The sequence below is a fragment of the Bos grunniens genome, chromosome 18 (assembly GCF_055505025.1).
Source record: "Bos grunniens cultivar Pamir isolate PY7600 chromosome 18, Bosgru_T2T1.0, whole genome shotgun sequence".
Taxonomy (NCBI): Eukaryota; Metazoa; Chordata; class Mammalia; order Artiodactyla; family Bovidae; genus Bos; species Bos grunniens.
Genome location: NC_141182.1, coordinates 18,765,777 through 18,784,317, shown reverse-complemented (window position 1 = coordinate 18,784,317; position 18,541 = coordinate 18,765,777). Strand labels below are relative to the sequence as shown.

General features: G+C 40.0%; 1 protein-coding gene across 2 annotated transcripts in view; it reads right to left on the bottom strand.

Moving 5' to 3' along the window:
- Positions 1–212: 212 nt before the first annotated feature.
- TENT4B (terminal nucleotidyltransferase 4B) overlaps positions 213–18,541 on the bottom strand; it is a 71,567-nt gene continuing 53,238 nt past the window's right edge. For both annotated transcript variants that reach the window (XM_086350589.1, XM_086350588.1), the window contains exons 3-13: positions 16,438–16,561; positions 14,031–14,077; positions 12,482–12,602; positions 11,292–11,399; positions 9,088–9,216; positions 8,076–8,289; positions 6,348–6,474; positions 6,137–6,240; positions 5,850–6,037; positions 3,961–4,125; positions 213–2,851 (exon numbers count right to left, since the gene is read on the bottom strand). In XM_086350589.1, coding sequence (XP_086206715.1) covers positions 2,675–2,851; positions 3,961–4,125; positions 5,850–6,037; positions 6,137–6,240; positions 6,348–6,474; positions 8,076–8,289; positions 9,088–9,216; positions 11,292–11,399; positions 12,482–12,602; positions 14,031–14,077; positions 16,438–16,561 — 1,504 coding nt within the window. In that variant the 3' untranslated portion in view covers positions 213–2,674. The remainder of the gene's footprint in view (positions 2,852–3,960; positions 4,126–5,849; positions 6,038–6,136; positions 6,241–6,347; positions 6,475–8,075; positions 8,290–9,087; positions 9,217–11,291; positions 11,400–12,481; positions 12,603–14,030; positions 14,078–16,437; positions 16,562–18,541) is intronic.

The following is an 18,541-nucleotide window of genomic DNA, read 5'->3' as shown; positions in this document are numbered from 1 at the left end:
AGTAAGGCAGAATTTGAAAGGTCCCTCTCTACAAGTACTAGCACAGGAAGGTTATGACCCATGGATATGGATGGACTGTAGTATCTAAATGGCACGTTTCCGACATAGTCACAAAATCTTTAGACAAAGTATTTAAACTCAAAAAATAAAAAAAGACAGGAGTCAAATACAGAGATGAAATGTACAAAACAAATGAGCAGGCAAACTAAAAGTTCTTGAAAGTATTTTACTTCAGGTTGAAAAATGAACAGCTTCCACACTGTTCATTGCAAGATACACAGTATTCACGAATACAATGCTGGTCATTTGAGGAAATGTACACACCTCAATTTCTCCTTCATGCTTTTCTTTTAGAAAGATACTGTTTACCAAAAAGAAACGTCAGCAGTACAGGAAAAACTATTTTCCCAATAAATTTACGAAAACCTAAGATTCCCAATGGAATCAAGATTATCTTCCCGCTACCACCACCTTAATATAATCACATGCTTATTGGAACACTAATATCTGCACCCTAAGAGTACATTTACTTTCAACAATGAAGGTGATTCTTGAAAACAAAACAAAACTTCAGTGTGGTAAATGTAACATGGGTCTCTGCAAGTATTAAGTGTCTGAAATAGGCAGCTAATACTGGATTTAATATTGTTTTATAAATAATTGTTCCCTTAGCAGTAAACATAAGTCTACACATTCACAATAATCCTAGAAAATAAATACTGTGATTATGCACAATGTTATGACAAACTAGTTTCAAAAAAACAAAAGCTCAACATCTTGATAAAAATTCTGATCAGAATAAAATGTGACTCTAAAATTTCAAACATTGTCAAAATAACATCACATTTAAAATCTTCCACGCTTTACACAAGTATTATGAATTTCCAGTTTTGGAACACATTTTTCCATTGTGAATTAAAATACGAACATATTGAAAACTGTTAATTTCAGTGATGACATCAGTTTTGGTCTTATTTTAGCATTATTTTCTTTATAAAAAGTTGCACTAAGTGTCCATTAACGGTCTGGTTGGTCTTCAGTATTTCATAAACGTATATAAAAGAAATTCCTAAAAGCCAATAATAGTACTTTATATGTGTATATATATATATATATAAAAGAATCTCATCTCAGAAATGGCTGTAATTAATAGAGCCACAGACACTGATGCTAAACATAAAAGCGTTCACCTTGAAAGAAAGCATTTTCAGAAATACCACTTACATTCTATTAAGTATTTCCAACTGAGTTTCAAACTCAACACGTGATGAATAACAGAATGATACATCTCATTTGCACTCAAAACTGACCACAACCAAAATTTACAGTATGATTGAAACAAGCCAATGTTTAAAAAAGTTTTAATTAAAGATAACAATTCCATGAAAGGAGAGGATAAAGAATGGGATGACAAGAAGTATTTGGTCTTAATAAGGCAATACAAAATAGATCCATTATCAAAGACCATTTAATTTTTAAAGATCAACAATACCAAAAGCATAAAGTGGAGTTTAAGAAAATAGTTTTTTATAAGTATGATTTAATTAAAGCTGTTTACAGTTATTCTCTCCCACAGTTGTTAAGCATGAATTTAAAAAAGAATAAGAGATGAGAAAAACAAGCACACGCAGCACACAGGGTTAGAGGAGCCAGCATGCAAAGTCTGTGGAACTCGAGGTTTCACTGCAACAGGAATGGGACCAGATGCGGGTGGCCTTTTTTTTTTTTCCCTATTAGGAAGAAAAAAAAAAAAAAAGACTGCAAAGGAAACAAACACGAAGTCATGTAACTGCCCACTGCCCAAGACGACAGCACTATAGAAAACAGTTGCAAGTTAATTCTTAGAGATGACTAGAGATTTTTCAGTGTTTACACAAAAGTACATAGTACATATTTTTTTCTTTTTTTACAAAATAAAATAAACGTCATTTGCCACCATAACCTTTTCTTTAGAGGAAAATTTTTGCAGCAGGTCACAAGGGTTCTATTAAGTCATTTCAATGCTGAGGAAACAAATTTGAGTAATAGAACTAATCACTTCCCTATAGATGGATGTTAAGATGACAATTCAGATTATTTTTCGAACTAATCCTGAGAAAAATCTGTTTACAATTTAAACAGTAATGTTATGTAAAAAGTATTAACAAATCCACTATTACAAATATCAATTTCCTATATGGTCATCTATATATACACACAATAAAATGGTAAATATATGCAAAAATATTAAAAAAAAAAAAACATGCACAGATCACTTTCCCCTTTGAAATTTGGACTTCCTATATGATACCTGTGTTTTCCTTCCCCACCCCATCCTCTGAAATTTTCTTGTGTCTATCACCCTACCCACACTGAATACTATCCGCTATAACTCTGCATAAAGCCAATGAGAAATAGATTTATTTTACATTCAAGCTTTAAATCTTAAAATGACCCTGTTATAGCATATGACTTATCAAATGAGCAGCCTTTTTTTTTCCCCTTTTTTGCTTGCTTTTTGTTTTTGCAGTTGTCAGTCTTCATGATCCATTCCGTGGCGAGCTGGGAAAAAACGCAGTTGCTAAATCAACGTCTGAACAGGGTAAGGCTCCCGAATGTCTCCCAGGAGTCCCTATCCAACTGTCCTTCGCGTGAGATCATTGCACACAGAAGACAGTCCGTCGCACGACGCCGACTATCTACAAAGGTCTGAGAGGGGGGCGTCCCTCTTGTGTTTCCTCTTTTTGCCATGGTAATACTGATTATTTGATTTCCCTTGATGTTGTTTGTTTGTCATCAAGGAACCATGGCTTGTTTGGGTTGTACCTTGGAAGCCTTTGCTGGAAGAACGAAAGAGCCTTGTTGATCCGTGCTGCAGAGAAGGAAAGCGGTCAGAAAGACATCAGTATTGCGATTCAACACAGCGCTTGTAAGACCTCCCTTGGGAGTTTTCATAATTAGGAACACACTGACTTATCTAATAGGCAGAAAACCATGCTAAGGGGTTAACTCTCTGAGGCTTACATAATTTTTTAATGGAAATATGAAAAAACGTAAGACCACTTCTTAACAGAGTACATGGAATTTAAGTTTTTCTTAAGGAACCTATCGATCAATACATCACATAATAGATGGCATTACTGGAAGAAGCTGTTAATTAGATATGCAGATGTGTTGCCAGGTCAGGGGTCACCACGGCTAGCCACTCTTTTCCGGCTATCACACGTCACTTCAATGGCCATTTCTAAATGAGTCTGTGCTTGGTGCACATGCACACATGTGTAAAGCTGTACAGATAAAGTGGATTCTGTGAGTTAAGTCAGACATGTGGTGACTGACTTAATGGTCAATCTCTTCCCCAGGGTCCCTGATGTACTGGAGAGGGCGTGATGGCCTTAGGCCAGAGTCCAGTATGAAATGGCTTCTTCCCCTCATGTTGATTCATTACTCAAGATGAATAAAATTTTAGGCACCTAAAAAGCTTACAAGAGTGTCTCTGTGGCCTTTTTAAGTCAAAGCTAAAGCTAATCAGCTGACCATGGCTGACTGCATCTGGGTATTGAATTTTAAAATAAAAAAGGATATGTTCTTCTCAGATTGTGCAACATAGCAGGGAGGTCATGCCAAAATTTCATGTGAGTTTACTTCAGGTACAACTGAAACTTTTTATAACTTGAAGCAAATATTTGTATGTTGTGTATCTGTAGTAAGGTGTTGGCTAGACCAGACATCTTATAAAGAAGCACCAGTTGCTAGATTTCCACAAAGGTTTATGTTACATGGGATAATCGGGACACCCTGTTACTAGAAGCACTGTCATGCTCTGGAACCTCTTAGAATAAAATACATTTGTTCTTTAACCTAGGGCTTTCTTCAAAGCCATAATGTGTGTGTATACACATGTGTACATGTATATGCACGTACAAAACTCTAGGTATTCCACACTCAACACTGACAATTAAAAACACAAGCTGCACACACCTGGGACTTGTTGGTGCTGTTGGGTGTGTTAGTGGTCTGGGTGCTCTGCATCTTCCCGCCTGTCTGAGAGGACTCCAAGGACACGTCCTGCGACCCTACCCGGTTCCCAGTGGACGGACGGCAGAGCAGCTGTTTCGGGGTTTTGCATGGTGTCGCGTCGGAATCCTAACACAAGTCACGTGAGTTATAACGTGACAAGTAATGATTTAGACGTTCAACATTAAGAAAGGAAAACAACTTCAGCTAAGCACTCTCTGGACTAAGTCTGAACATCTGTGAGTTAAAGGAAGCACACTGAGGAATTTATAAAATTAACTGCTTAAGTTCTCCTCCGAAGGTTTAAAGTGGCTTATTTTATCAGAGAGTTTCTGTTCATTGTTAAATCCACTGACCACGCCTGACCCTGTTAATCGGCCTTGAAGGAGCTCCCAGAGGTCCAAGCTTATCCGCATTCTTATTTACAGAAAAGGAACCACGGTATAGTGGAGCGAGCATGGTGAAGAGTGAGCGCCTACGTGCAGTGCCTGAGTCAATGTCTTCAACCAAATACACAACAATCACTTCACAAGATTCACTCTCTGAGAGCGATGACAACTCAGTGCTCCCTCCAAAAAAACATGCCGAGTAGACCGGACTTCCCAGAGACGCCGGGCCGAGCCCCACCCGTCTGTGGGCTGCCTGGGCCGTGACTGCTCCTCTCCCCAAGTCTGCCCTGGCCCTCGCACTCTGCCCAGCAGCTCAGAGACACACACTCTCAGTCCCTAGAGCTCCCTCTCATGGCGTCTCTGCTTCCGCCCCTGTGTCTGTGACAGCCAGCTCAGCACTCTGTCCTCCAGGGCTCTGCTCTAGGAACCAGAACAGCACACAAGCAGATTCCGCATGTGAGGATTTATGATTCCATGATGATAAATGGTCGTCAACAACAAAAAACTGTCTTTTTCACATTGAGCTTATTTTTTGTCATGTATACTTATAAAAGTCAATAAAGGCCATTTTAGATTTCAATTTTAAACAAACTCAAAAGTAACTCTGATGAGGATAAGTAATGTAGGTAGGTATAACTGATACTAGAAAATTCTATGAGGATAAGAGAGAAAGTAGATTAGGGGTTTCCAGGGCATGGTGGAGAGAAGAAATTAGGGGCTACTAAAAGGTTTCTTTTGGGGTGATGGAAATGTCCTGGAATTAGATAGTGGTGAGGGCTATACAATACTATAAATATCCCCCCCAAAAAAAAGCCACTTAAATTGTACATTTATAAATGGTGATTGAGGGGGTATATATATTTATATCCCACTTTTATAAAATTTTGAAGGACAAAACTAATTGATGGTATTAGAAAAATCGTAACAGTGGTTACCTCTGACGGTAAGATTGGGGATTGACTAGAAAACATCTGGGGAGATGTTAATAGTCAACATCTTGTTAGGATTTTGGGTTACACATGTGTATGCATTTGTTAAATGTATAATTAAGATTTCCTTACATGTTAATTTTATATACAAAGAAAAAACGACAAACATTGAACTGTGGGTAATGACAAGCACAGGAGAGTACTTTGTAGGAAGTATCCTAACATCTGTGCAACTTTGAAATGTGGTAAAGAATAAGATGAATTAGTAAATGAATGGATAGCTCTGTGTAAGCCAGTATAATGTTAATGACAGAGTCTAGTGGTAGTGTATACGGATGTTCACTAAAATTCTTTCCCTTTCTGTTGTATGCTTGAAAATTTTAACACAATGTTGAGAAAAAGTACAATCATTAAAGTTATTAAAATTTCTGAGGAACAAATAAGAAAATGAGTTAGCCATGGCTCTCTAGATAGAATTATCCCAGCAATAGAACCCCTAGGGGCTAGGTGTAGAAAACCATGTCTTCATACTTACAACATCACTAGAGCTGGACTGTGTGGCTGAAGAGGAAGACACTGGACCTGATGAAGAGTTTGAAGAGTGTTTACTAATAGATTCCGAAGTTTTACTTCTACATTTTCCAAGGGCTTCATTTTCTTCAGATAGATTATTATTACATTTATCTAACTGCTGAGTATCTACTATCAAGGTAACACCATTTCCTGAAAGAGTGGCAAAAGATTGGAAAACGTTTCTTCCCATTAAGCACACATAACACAGAAAAGCCTCTAATACTCAATCGATCAATGAAAAACTCTTACCGTTGCATGAAGGCTCGGGCCTATTCTGCAAGCCCCACTGCTTTGATATCCAATCTCTATATGTGGCAACTTCATCTGTTACTCTAATTATTCTACCTAATATGCTGCAAGTGTTAAAAAAAAAAAAAAAAAGAACGAAGGTACATTAATTCGAAGATAAGAAGTCGCAAACAATTTTGACGCAATGGGCTGATTTTAGTGAAACTTTTACCTCTCTGTCTCATTGTTGGGATAGTACTTTGCTATTGGTGATACAGCATGACTCAGGACAACGTAGGCATAATCAAAGGCCTGTTTCACCTGCATGGCCCCATATGAACTCCTTCCAACATCATTACCTTCAAAAGAAATATATACATAACATATTAAAATTTACTGTGGCTTAATATGAACTGAAAGTTCACGAGCCCTCTTCTGGGAGAGCAAGGGCAATCACTGTCCTCAGAATATGAGCCGCTAGTTGGCCCCACAGCTCCCCAGGCTCTAAACGTGTAGATCATGCATAAATATGTCATTATGGCATATAAATTGCCTGAATGTCTTCTGGCCCAACAGGGACTAGCCCTTACACAGTTATGAAAATAAAAGAAGCAACTGCCTATTTTCTCCTAAGAGTGAAACAAAAACAAAACTAAATTAGAAATACCTATTTTTTTGCTTGTTAGCTTTATAAACCTCTCCTGCACTACATAATGAGCTCCTAAAAAGCAAGGACCATCTTACTGAAAAAATCCTTTGTGTCCTTTACGTAGAGCTGGCTTTCAAAGAACATTTACTCAATGAATAATCTATTACTGTTTATAAGATGGTTCATTCAGCCAGAAAAGGGCTCCTAGGAAACTATTCTTTTAACTTTTTTTCCTTACTTATTTTCAAAGTCAATACGTGCATGCGTGCTAAGTCACTTCAGTCGTGTCTGACTCTTTGCGACCCTGGGGACTGTAACCCTTTAGGCTCCCCTGTCCACAGGATTTTTCCAGGCAAGAATACTGGAGTGGGTTGTCATGCCCTCTTCCAGGGGATCTTCCTGACCCAGGGATCGAACCGGGGTCTCTTAAGTCTCCTTCATTGGCAGGTGGGTTCTTTACCACTAGCGCCACCCTGGAAGCCTCTCTCTCTATATATATATATTATATATATGTATGTATATTCAAAGTCAACACATTAAAGCAAATGACTAAAAGCATTTCTACTGACGTCCAATAATGCAGAATCTAAATATTTTACAATTATACCAGGAAAAAATATTGTCCAGAAAAATTAGAATACAAGCAAGCAACATAGAGCTTCATGAAAAGAGGAGGAATTAATTTTCCACTCACTTTCAAGCCAACGTAAAGCTGGAAAAAGCACACTATGCAAAATTAAAGAAGGAAGAAGGGTCCAAAAGGAAAATAAACTGTCTCTTGGTACCCTCTCTCTCAAGAACTCTGAAACATATAGTGTGTCTCAGAATCCTCACTTACATCCCTGGCTGACAACTGGTTAGAATCAGGAGCAGTAAGGACTAAAGAGAGAAGAACTTAAAATGGCTATCAAACTGGAGACGCACAAACCCACCCACAGAGCTAATATCTGTTCTTCTTTGCTTTTAAGAGTCAAATAAATTTTACTCCTATCCCCACTCATTTGCAAGCATACAATGTGTTTTTCTGGTGTGTGTGTTTATGTTCATGTGTTTGCTTATAAAATATCTTGAGGAAAAATGAATGACTACAATTACAAGTTAATCCTTAATTTTTCACCTGAAGAGAGTTTAAAGTACAATATAATGACTAAGCCTTTTTTGGACTGAGCTGAGTGGCTTGCAGGATCTTTGTTTCTCAACCAGCGACTGAACCTGTTCAGCAGTGAAAGCTCAAAGTCCTAACCACTGGACCTCCAGGGAATTCCCAATGCCCTCTTCGTGAATGTCCATAAATTTACCTAAATTCAATACCTGGTTGTAAAGGATCTTCTATATAAAGCATGGATGGCCTGTAGCCGTCTAGCATATTTTTCTGTACTTCATCTTTGGCCACATAGGAACCACCATCCTTTATTCGGATGCCAGTCTTTAAATAATTGAAGTGTCGTCCATATAATTCAAAAAATTCTATTAAGAGAACACCATAGTTTGTATTGGGGATGCAAGCATCTTCCCTGGGATGTAACTAAAACGAGAAGAAAAAAAAAAAAAATTACATTGGATTTTCTCTGAATTCAAGGTGAGGACAGTAAATGACATTCTAACTTCTATAAACAATATTATTACAATTTTAGTTTCACAGAGCAGCCAACAGATAATAGAGTTAGAGAAGACTAATTGTAACAGTACTTGTGTTATAGACAACCGAAAGTGCCATGGGCGCGGGTGGAACCCAAGGGTGTAGGTGGAGCCCACGGGTGTGGGGGATAATTTACGAGGCTGGATTTCACAGCTGCCCAGGATGTTGAGAGAGTCGGCTTGGCCCAACATCAAGGAAGTCATTCTGACTCACCAGCAGAGTCAGGCAGCTGGCAACACTGCTGTACCACATGAGCACGCTCACTGAGGATATTAAGACTTCCAACACATCTTACCCAGACAGCGAGTGAGACTCAACTGTAAGTCTCCACTTAGAATAGTAACTGCTTAGAAAGACATTCTTATTTTTGGCATTTATGTTACTATGCACACCTATGGAAACTGCACCATACTTTTTGTGTTAAAATTTGTAGTGAAAAGTCTCAAAAATATTAGAACACATGAGATTAAAAAAAAAAAAATTCTTTCCTTGGGATTTTAAAATATTTAATTGCTAAATTATAAAAAAGGTACCTGGTTTAAAGGGTTTAAAGGGAAAAGTTGTCAGTAACCAAGGGAAGTATTCTAATTAGAGCTTGAGTAAAATTTTTTTCCAAAATGATTCCCAGCTGATTTATTTAACAAAAAACATTTAGTGTACACTAGCAGGGTATAACTTACTTACCTGAAGGAAACTTACTGCCATTAAAAAGAGACTATAAGAACCAATTCCACCCGTAAATACTTCATTAAGGTCCCTCTGTAATAAGAACTGTTTCAATACTAAAACCAAATATGGCAATACAGGATATTTCTGGAAAAGAAAATTACATTTTCAATGAATTCCTACATCAGTAATAGCTGGAACATTAATAGCATAAATGGTCTCTCAGTATAAACTGGTCCTTACATGACGAACTTTGGTGAAGATATATACTTGCGCACTTTAAAAACAAACTATAAAAAAGTAAGCTCTAAGTAACTGAGGATTGTGTCCTCACATCTAAAACCCCAAACACAGAGAGCACCCCAGCATTCACTATGGGACAGAACACTAGCAATACCTATCGCGTGACACTCATTTTATGATTTACTGAACAAGTCTCGATTGTAAATAGATAAAAGAAACGGTAGGGGACGACGTCTCAACTCTCAAAGCAGTCAATCCGTGGGATTTTAAAGAACCACTTCTGTAAGTAGAACGGCACAGGCAGACCAGGCCCTCCAGGTGATCCTGCGGAGCCCAGAGCAGGTCACCCTGCCTGCGGTCCTCGGCGAGGGCAGGTGAACACGCAGCCCACCTTCCGTGCCTTACAAGGAAGGGCGCGCACACCCGCGGGGGCAGAGGAGGACAGCCTGAGTCCATCTTTCACTTAAGCTCGTTCTCAGTAAGTCCTCTCCGCAAGTAGGGCCCCGGAGTAGGGACTCCGAGAACAAAGCCGGCAACACACGTGGAGAAAGGAGCCTTAACGAAGCCACTAATCGCCATTCTTTCCTTGACGCTTATAGCGCACACGCACCGCTTCCTTAAGGAAAAAAAGCGTTTATACTTTGGCAAATCATGTCAAAGTAAGCGAGCGTGAGAAACAACAAAAATATGGAGAAATAAACATTTTTAAACACTATGGTTGAACTCGGAAATAGATGTAGTCTCTTTAAAGAACAATTAAGCAAACTGCCAAGAGAATTTTCTCTGCATATATCCTCTGACCCAGAAATTCCATTTCCAGGAATCTTCTTACAATGTATTAGTGTAAAGAAAGATGCAGACGTGGAAGATGCTCACCAAGCGCTTTTTGTAAAAGCAGAAGACACTGGGAGCAACACGGGGAGAGCTGCCTGCACAAGGCATGGCCCATCCTGAGGAGGGTGGCCAATGAGAAGACTCAAGAAACTCCTGACTGCTGACACAAAAATCCTCCAAAATAGCAAGTTTTAAAAAAAAAGTATGACATCATATATATGGTATGCTATTTCTTTAATGAAAAATCTCAAGAAGATGATAAACAAAGAAAAGAAGTTGATGAAGGCAAATCCTATGTAGCTGATCTAAGCAGACAAAGTAAACTCACTTTTTGCTACCCTTTTATAATAGGTTTTTTTTTTTAATTATGTGTATTATTCTCAATTTTTTAAAAAGTTTCTTTTCTGGTAAAAAGAAAATTTACACACACCCAGTATCTCCAAAAGAATGGGATTAAGGATATTTTCTTTCTCTGCACATTTCACATGAGAATATAATGTTTATCACATGAGAGTTATAATTTTTTCTTACATAAAAATAAAAAGGTGAACTCGAAGAACTGCTAAAGAAAAAAATCAAATGGAGAGAAAAGATAATTTAAGCCAAAGCAGTGCAGAGTTTTAGTTTAGGGAGAAAAAAGCCAATGCGTCCAGCTGAAGATGGTGTTGATAAATTGTGAACTCTCTAGGAAGAAAACAGAACAAGCAGAAACAGACTTAAATCACTCCAAGATAAGGGAAGGACATCTGCAGGACCTACCGCGCAGGTGACTCGGGGATTAAGACCTAGAAAAGGCTCCTAGAGAGGGTCTTAATTGGAACTCCTGCGAGACTGAAAGCAGACAGGAGTGAACTGCGTGGCATGACTCAGCCCGAATCTCCCTAAGAGGAAGGATCTAGGGCAGAGAAGCTCTTCAAAGGCTTCCTCAACCCTTAATTCTTACCTGAGGCCACACTATAAATTACTGATTATGACAAGCAGATTCAAGGAAAGTAAAAACCACCGCACAGAAAAGAAGCATTTGTCAGCAATACACATATAAAAATAGTTTAGCCAAGTATACCAAAACACCACCACAACAGAGTTTCAAAACATAACTCCATTTTCTAATAGTCTCATTGAATAAACACTATGAATTCTCTGACCTTGGTAAAATCTTTGATGAGGTCAGCTGCTCTGACGCCATTCTGTACATTAAAGCTGATATCAACTTTCACTTCGGTAAAAGAATCTGTTAATTTAATAATAGGTACCTAGAAAGAAAAGAAAGGTAAAACTTAAATACGTCAGACAAGTTAAATGACAAGTCGGAGGACGGAAGGTTACCAGAGCTGAGATCCTGACCTTCTCAGGAAGACTTTAAACACTGAGTATTCTGAACACATACCAGAGTAGACTTGGCTGTCTAGATATCTTATGTTGCATATTTAGCTTTTAAACTCATGCAGTGTATTTTGGAATTTCTACTGATTGAGAGTTTTGAAACAAAGTAACAGAAACTTTTCTCGACATTAATCTACTTTGGAGAACTGTTTCCAACACAAGAAGATCAAGAATTATGAATGTCGGCCCACAGCACCAAACTGTTTCCAGTAAGAAAACTGCTAGATTCTTAAGCTACACACACAATAAGTCACTGGCATTTTTGGTCAGTTTTGCAAATAGCCCAAAAAACAACCAGACAAGAGAACTTAAAATGTAATAATTATTCTCAAATGAAAAATGATGGAATGGTTTATACAAAGTATCAGAAATTCTTTTAAAAAAAGAAAAAAAAAGCTCTTCTTCTACCATGCATTAGAAAACTGAGACCAGTAAACTTGATATACAGAACTAGATTTCCAAATTAATAGTTTTTAATAAAGAAACCACCCATTTCGCTCTAATAAAACCTGACATGCAAATATCCAAACTTCTAAAATAGACATATTTATTTCTAAAATGAGCTTCCATGAAAATTCTTAATGTTCGCTCCATTAGTTAAAATGACTTGATCTACAAAATTTCAATTAATACAATTCTTCAAAGATACAAAATATGATAGAAGACTATCTGTGTAACTAAAACTTTATTAGATATCCATATTTTTACTTACACTTTTTATATTAAAAAATCTATACAGTATTATATGATAAAATAGAGTAAAAATTTTTAAAGAAATAGATAACCAGAACAATTCATTTGTCTCACAAATGCAACTGTTTATGTGCAAGCACTGGGATCATGAACAGAAGGAATCAGTCACAATCCAACTGTGTGCAAAATTAAAATTTAATTTTACACGTTCCATGCATAAGTAACTGGAGAGTTTAAGATGAAATGTTAAAGAACTTACAGTTGCTTTGTCCAGAACTTTCACCGAATCTTCATCTGCAACCTTATGCTTCCGAAGAGCTTCCTCCAGGGTCCAGAGGGGTAGGTTTTCCCACTTCCCGAATACCACAAGATCAATGTCACTGAACACAGAGCACAGACAGGAGTTGTTGAAAGAAGCAAGAAACTGTACTCACTGTCACTCCTTCAAGCTACAGCCAGCAAGTTACTGCCAGCATGATGAAAACTTATTTCTCACTCTCACACTGCCCAATGAAGACTAAATGTGTCGGTGAGGACTGTTTTTCAGGAAGTGGAGGCTGGCGATTTTAACAACCTCCTACTTCTCCTAGTCATGTCTCAGGGTGATTCTGAATGAAGTAAACCCTCAAAAACATCAGTTAATGTTTCCTGTTCATAAAGGCTTCTGGTACTAAAAACCTTAAGACCTTCCAAGTGAAAGAAATTAACTGGTTAATCGTGACTTACATTATCAAGTATAAAAGCAAGATGCAGGCATACCAGTATATCCAGTATGCCACCATGTGTGTAAGAAAGGAAGAAACACACATTTCCTTTTACATATAAAGAATCTCTCTGGAAGGATATGCAAGGAGCTGGTAACAGCAGCTCCTCCAAGCAGAGAAACTGGGGGACAGAGGTGGGATTCAGACTTTTCATTGTCATTATTTTTGTGCCCTTTTCAAATCTGAACTAGGTTATCACAAAAATTAAATTTTTAGAAAGAATGACTCAGGCTTTGCAGATGCTCAGAACCTAAATAAGGAAAAAATATTAAAGAACTCAAAGTTGAATATTTCAGAGTTTTGTAGGCCTAGGACAACAATGGGAAGAATGAAAATTGCTAGGATGCATCCACTTGAACATATTTTAAGTTTGGGTAAAGTAGGCTGAAGCAAACTCAAATTGAAACCATGGCGGATGCCTGCGGCTAATCATACCATACTGGGTACTTGAACGTGTGTTACAGGGTAAATCTCATGGTGGGTGCTCTTACCACAATAAAAACAAACGCACGATGAAATGTTTTTGCTTCATGAAAACCACGGCAGTTTAATTCTTGAAGAACAGGTACTTGATCCTCAATAAGTCTTACCATCCCCTCGAAGCAGCCCCAACACACATATCCTACTCTCATCCCCAGCTGTGGGCCAAGACAGCCCTCATTTGAGAAGACTAAAATAACAAGGGGCCTGAAAAGACCAAGACGTTCCTCAGAGAAGAGTCTATACCCTAAATTTTTGAGTCAGAATATGGTGACAGGAGCTAATATGAGTTCTTAATAAAAACTGAGAGACTTGGCTTCCCTGAGTGTACAGAGCTCTAGAGCATGACCAGGTCATGACCATAATATTACATTAACATCTGTGTTAGTGGGTTACGTTATGGGCTTGAACAGTTCTCTGTAGTGATACTCTATTACAAGGTAACTCAAATAAAATACAAGTAAGTTTTCATAAATCTGTTTTGTTTCTATTCTTACATATTTAACAGTCAAATAAACTCTAGAAAAATACACAATTCCTTGAAAGCTTCATAAATGTACTAACCTCGTAGGTAAATACAAGCCAGTTTTAAAACTTCCAAATATCTGAACCTGAAATAGAAAAAGTTATATTAAAATATGAGCTATGACAAACCTAGACAGTGTGTTAAAAAGCAGAGACATCACTTTGCAGTCAAAGCTACGGTTTTTCCAGTAATCATGTACAGATGTGAGAGCTGGACCATAAACGTGGCTGAGCACCGAAGAATTGATGCTTTCCAATTGTGGTGCTGGAGAAGACTCTTGAAAGACCCCTGGACAGCAAGGAAATCAAATCAGTTAATCCTAAAGGAAATCAACCCTGAATATTCACTGGAAGGACTAATACTGAAGCTGAAGCTACAATACTTTGGCCACCTGACGTGAGAGCCAACTCATTAGAAAAGACTCTGATGCTGGGAAAGAGTGAGGGCAAGAGGAGAAGGGGGTGATAGAGGATGAGATGGTTGGATGGCATCACCAACTCAATGGATATGAGTTTGAGAAAACTCCAGGAGATAGTGAAGGACAGGGAGGCCTGGCGTGCTGCAGTCCATGGGGGTTGCAGAGAGTCGGACATGACTTAGGGACTGAACAACAACAAAAAATATCAGATGAAAGGCCAAACCATGGAGAACTGTAGGACTTTGCTACCCTCTACTGGTCACTTTTAGTACTACAAGAGCATTTTTTTTCCTACCACCACGCTTTCGGGGAAGCAAGATTCCATGTCTCACAGAAAGTAGTATTAAGTAGCACTACTTCTGAAAGTTAGTTTAAATATAGGTTCAAATATCAAACATGTGGACTTAAACAGAAACCTTTCAAAAGGAATGTTCACTGCTGCTGCTGCCCTAAAAAAATCTAAAGACACAATCCCAAATCCTTAACTTCTGTTCCTCTAGGCAGGAATCTCCTCATAGATTCCTGGATTACGGGCAGACTGCCTCCGTCACAGGATGAGCGGCAGCCTGCAGGCAGTCTCCACAGAGAACACCAGGCACTGTCGCTATAGCAGCATACTGCGGCACAACACCAGCACACAGCCCATCTCTACCCACAGAGAACGGTGGGAGACACAGGCAGACGTGCACACAAGTAGCTGCCATGAGGGATGAACCACGAAAAAAGTTCAGCCTGTGAGGTGAGGTGCACCAAGGGACTCAATCACAGCCTCATGTTCTAAAATCGCCCTCATCCGGAGGAGGACTGATTCAGATCAGGGTTTCTCAACTTCAACCTTACATCTGGGGCAGGTAAGTCCTTGCTGTGAAGAGCTGTCCTGTGCATCGTGTGATGTCTAGCCACCTCCTTGGCCTCTGCTCACTGTGTCAGGGGCACAGTCACGATAATCAAAAATGGCTCTGACACTGCCAAATGCCTCCCAGGGAGTCACCAATCTAGATCACGCAGGAGCAGCAACGTGGCACACAGCAGCTGCTCGATAAAAGACTAGTGTCGCTCGCTCTTCCCTGTGGGAAGCCCCGGCGGCTCAGTGGTAAAGAACCCAGCTGCCAATGCAGGAGACCCATGCTCGACCCCTGGGTCAGGAAGGTCCCCTGGAGGAGGAAATAAACGGCAGCCCACTCTAGTATTCTTGCCTAGAGACTCCCACGTACCGAGGAGCCTCTCGGGCTACAGTCCATGGCGTCACAGAGTCTGACATGACTAAGCATGCTTGCATGCGTTCTTCCCTGTACCTATAATATCTTATTTGAAGCTTCTCTGTTTTGCCAATTGGATCAAAAAAGCTTCCCTGGATTTGCTCTTGCCATCCCATGACACAGTCTAAAGAAAAGTTACATAATACAAAGGAAGGCATTCCAATAAATCACTTCTTTGAATGAACAAAATGTAGAATAAACCCTCAAAGGAGCCCCCCAAGGTGACCATCAATAATAAGAACCACAAACAAGCAGAGGAAATCTTGGGCAAAAGTTTGTTCACTGGGTGGGGGTTATACTGAGAGACAAGGAGTGATAAGAAAAAGAGAAGGAAACGGCAGTTTCAGGAGAGTAGAGTACACGCCTACATTAGACTATGAAAATGAACTTCAAATGACACAACAAATTTCTACCTGACATCTTCATTCAGCTATAAACAATTATGCAATGTTCATACTGACAGGCTGGAACAAAATAGTAACAGAGTTTTGATACATCACATCCAAATAACCCACTGCTATCAACACAAAGAGGCTTGATTTGTCTTTCTTCTCTTTATACTAATGATTCCTAAATATAGTTTGCCTTTAGCAGTACCACAAAGAAGTAGTCTTAAGTCAGTCATTCAATTCAACGCAAACAATTAGGAAGCCCAAAATTTTATCTAAAGGCTGGAGAAAATGGTTAGTTTTTGAAACTGCATTAGACCACAATTCTACAGATGCACATACACAGGGATACTACCTAAGCACCCAGACAGGTACTCACATCAGCACTGGGCCAGAGCTCCTTAATCACACTCTCGATCCTGTTCACCACCTCCATCCGCATCTTCTCCTCCTCTGGTCTTGGAGACATATATTCATAAAAATCACTGATTTCTTCATGCAGACTGAAGAAAAAAAGCAGAGAAGTTAATACGGACAAGGCCAATCTAATGAGAAATCACTATTTTAAATAATCTTACCCAATTAAGTCTTAAAGTCATCTGCAGGTTTTACATTCATAGATTTCTCACCTTAATTTTAATGTTATAGTTCACACTAAGCTAAAATAGGAATGCACAAAATTTAATCAAAATGCAAAAGTAATTAAAAACGAGAAATTCCAAATTCCAAGAAGTCTTACTGGAGTGTACTAGTAGCTCTCACACATTTATTATCTGCCTGTGCAGAATACTTGCTGAGTGCTGGTGATTTCAAAACTTCTTAAATTTCAAGTGAAGGCCTTTATACTCTGCCTTTACACTTCTGATCCAGTAGATATAAACACAAGAAGACACAGGCAAGCTTCTGGGCAGTGGGGGTGACCCTCTTCCCCCTCTGAAATCCATTCCTCACAGGAGCAAAAAAGCATGTCTTTCATGATGTCTGCTTAGTGAATTAAGTGTCAAATGAATAGGTCAGCCAGGGAGTATCAACAAAGACCTAAAAGGAATGGCTGGCAGACAAGGCTCCATAAAGGAGCTAAAAGGACTTGCGGAGACCGAGAGGTACGAGGCCCCCTCAGGGAGCACCGAGCAGAGGGCACAGCCTGTGGCAGGGGGAGGAGGAGAGGGAGGAGCAGGTCCCGAGAGGAAGGCAGTACCGGACAACAGCAGGCTCTGAGCGACACACGACAAGTTCAGACCTTCCCGGATGGTAACAGGGAACTATTTAAACGATTCTAAAAGGGACCAGGGAAAGACTGACTTCAAAAATGGAGCATTTTAAGATTTTAAGACCTGGCAATGGTGCCAACAACGGGCTGGCAAAGAGACAAGGCTGGATGCAGAAAGGATGGCTCACAGATCACTGCGAGTGCAGGGCTGGCTCAAGGTCTGGAGCATGGCGGCAGGAAAGAAATGGGCTCAGAAATGCCACACACACACAGACACAATGGCGGGGCCACAGGGCAGGACCAGAAACGGGAAGAGAAGAGTGAGGGTGCCTGCAAGGGCTGAGGTCTGAGGTCTGAGGCGCTGCGGGAACGGATGAACAAGGTGAAAGGAAACACTAAGAAGGCTGGCTGGGGAGCTGCGTGCAGTCAGTTACTACAGAAGAAAACGAAGAATCAGAACAGAAGAAAATGAAAACCGCATTCCTTAACAAGGCGGTGCAGCTGTGAAGAGCTACCTTTAGGAGGGAAAGTAAGATTGGCCACTCAGTCCTGTCCAACTCTTTGTGACCCCAAGGACTGTAGCCCGCCAGGCTCCTCTGTCCATGGGATTCTCCAGGCAAGAATACTAGAGTGGGTTGCCATGCCCTTCTCCAGGGGATCTTCCCCACCCAGGGTCTCCTGAATTGCAGGCAGATTCTTTACTGTCCGAGTCACCAGCAGTTTCCCTCAGTATGAAATGGGAGGAAATCTGCAAAACTTGGGTTGGATGCAGACAAGACGTGAGGCCCAGCTCCAGGTCGCTGGAGGTAATATACCAGACTGAGGATGCTCTGGTGGTCATCTCGGTCTAGCACAGCTGCGATGAACCAGGAAGCCAGGAGAAGGACACCAGTTAAACAGCAATGGGTGCCAAGCACCAGAGGGGAGCATGCCGGCGGCGGCAGGGGGAGCGGCAGTGGGAGGCAGGGCAGCCTCCAAGTGGAGGGGTGTGCCCGCAGCTGCAAGCCCATTCAGGTCCAGAGCAGGTTTGGGATCCACAGGAAGCTAGAAACACCAGGAGACCCAAAATGGTTGCAAGGAAAGGAAAGAAGACCAAATCTCAACATCCACTGGCTGTTAACAGAATGTGGCAGAGTAAACTTTAATCAGTAGTTTCTGCTTCTTCTGATATTTTCTTTTTAGAGTCAAAACACTCGAGTTCCATACTCAGGCACTGCCTGAGGGCAGCTGTGTTCCTTTTCTGGCCTCAGAGTTCTCAGGCACAACCTAGGGA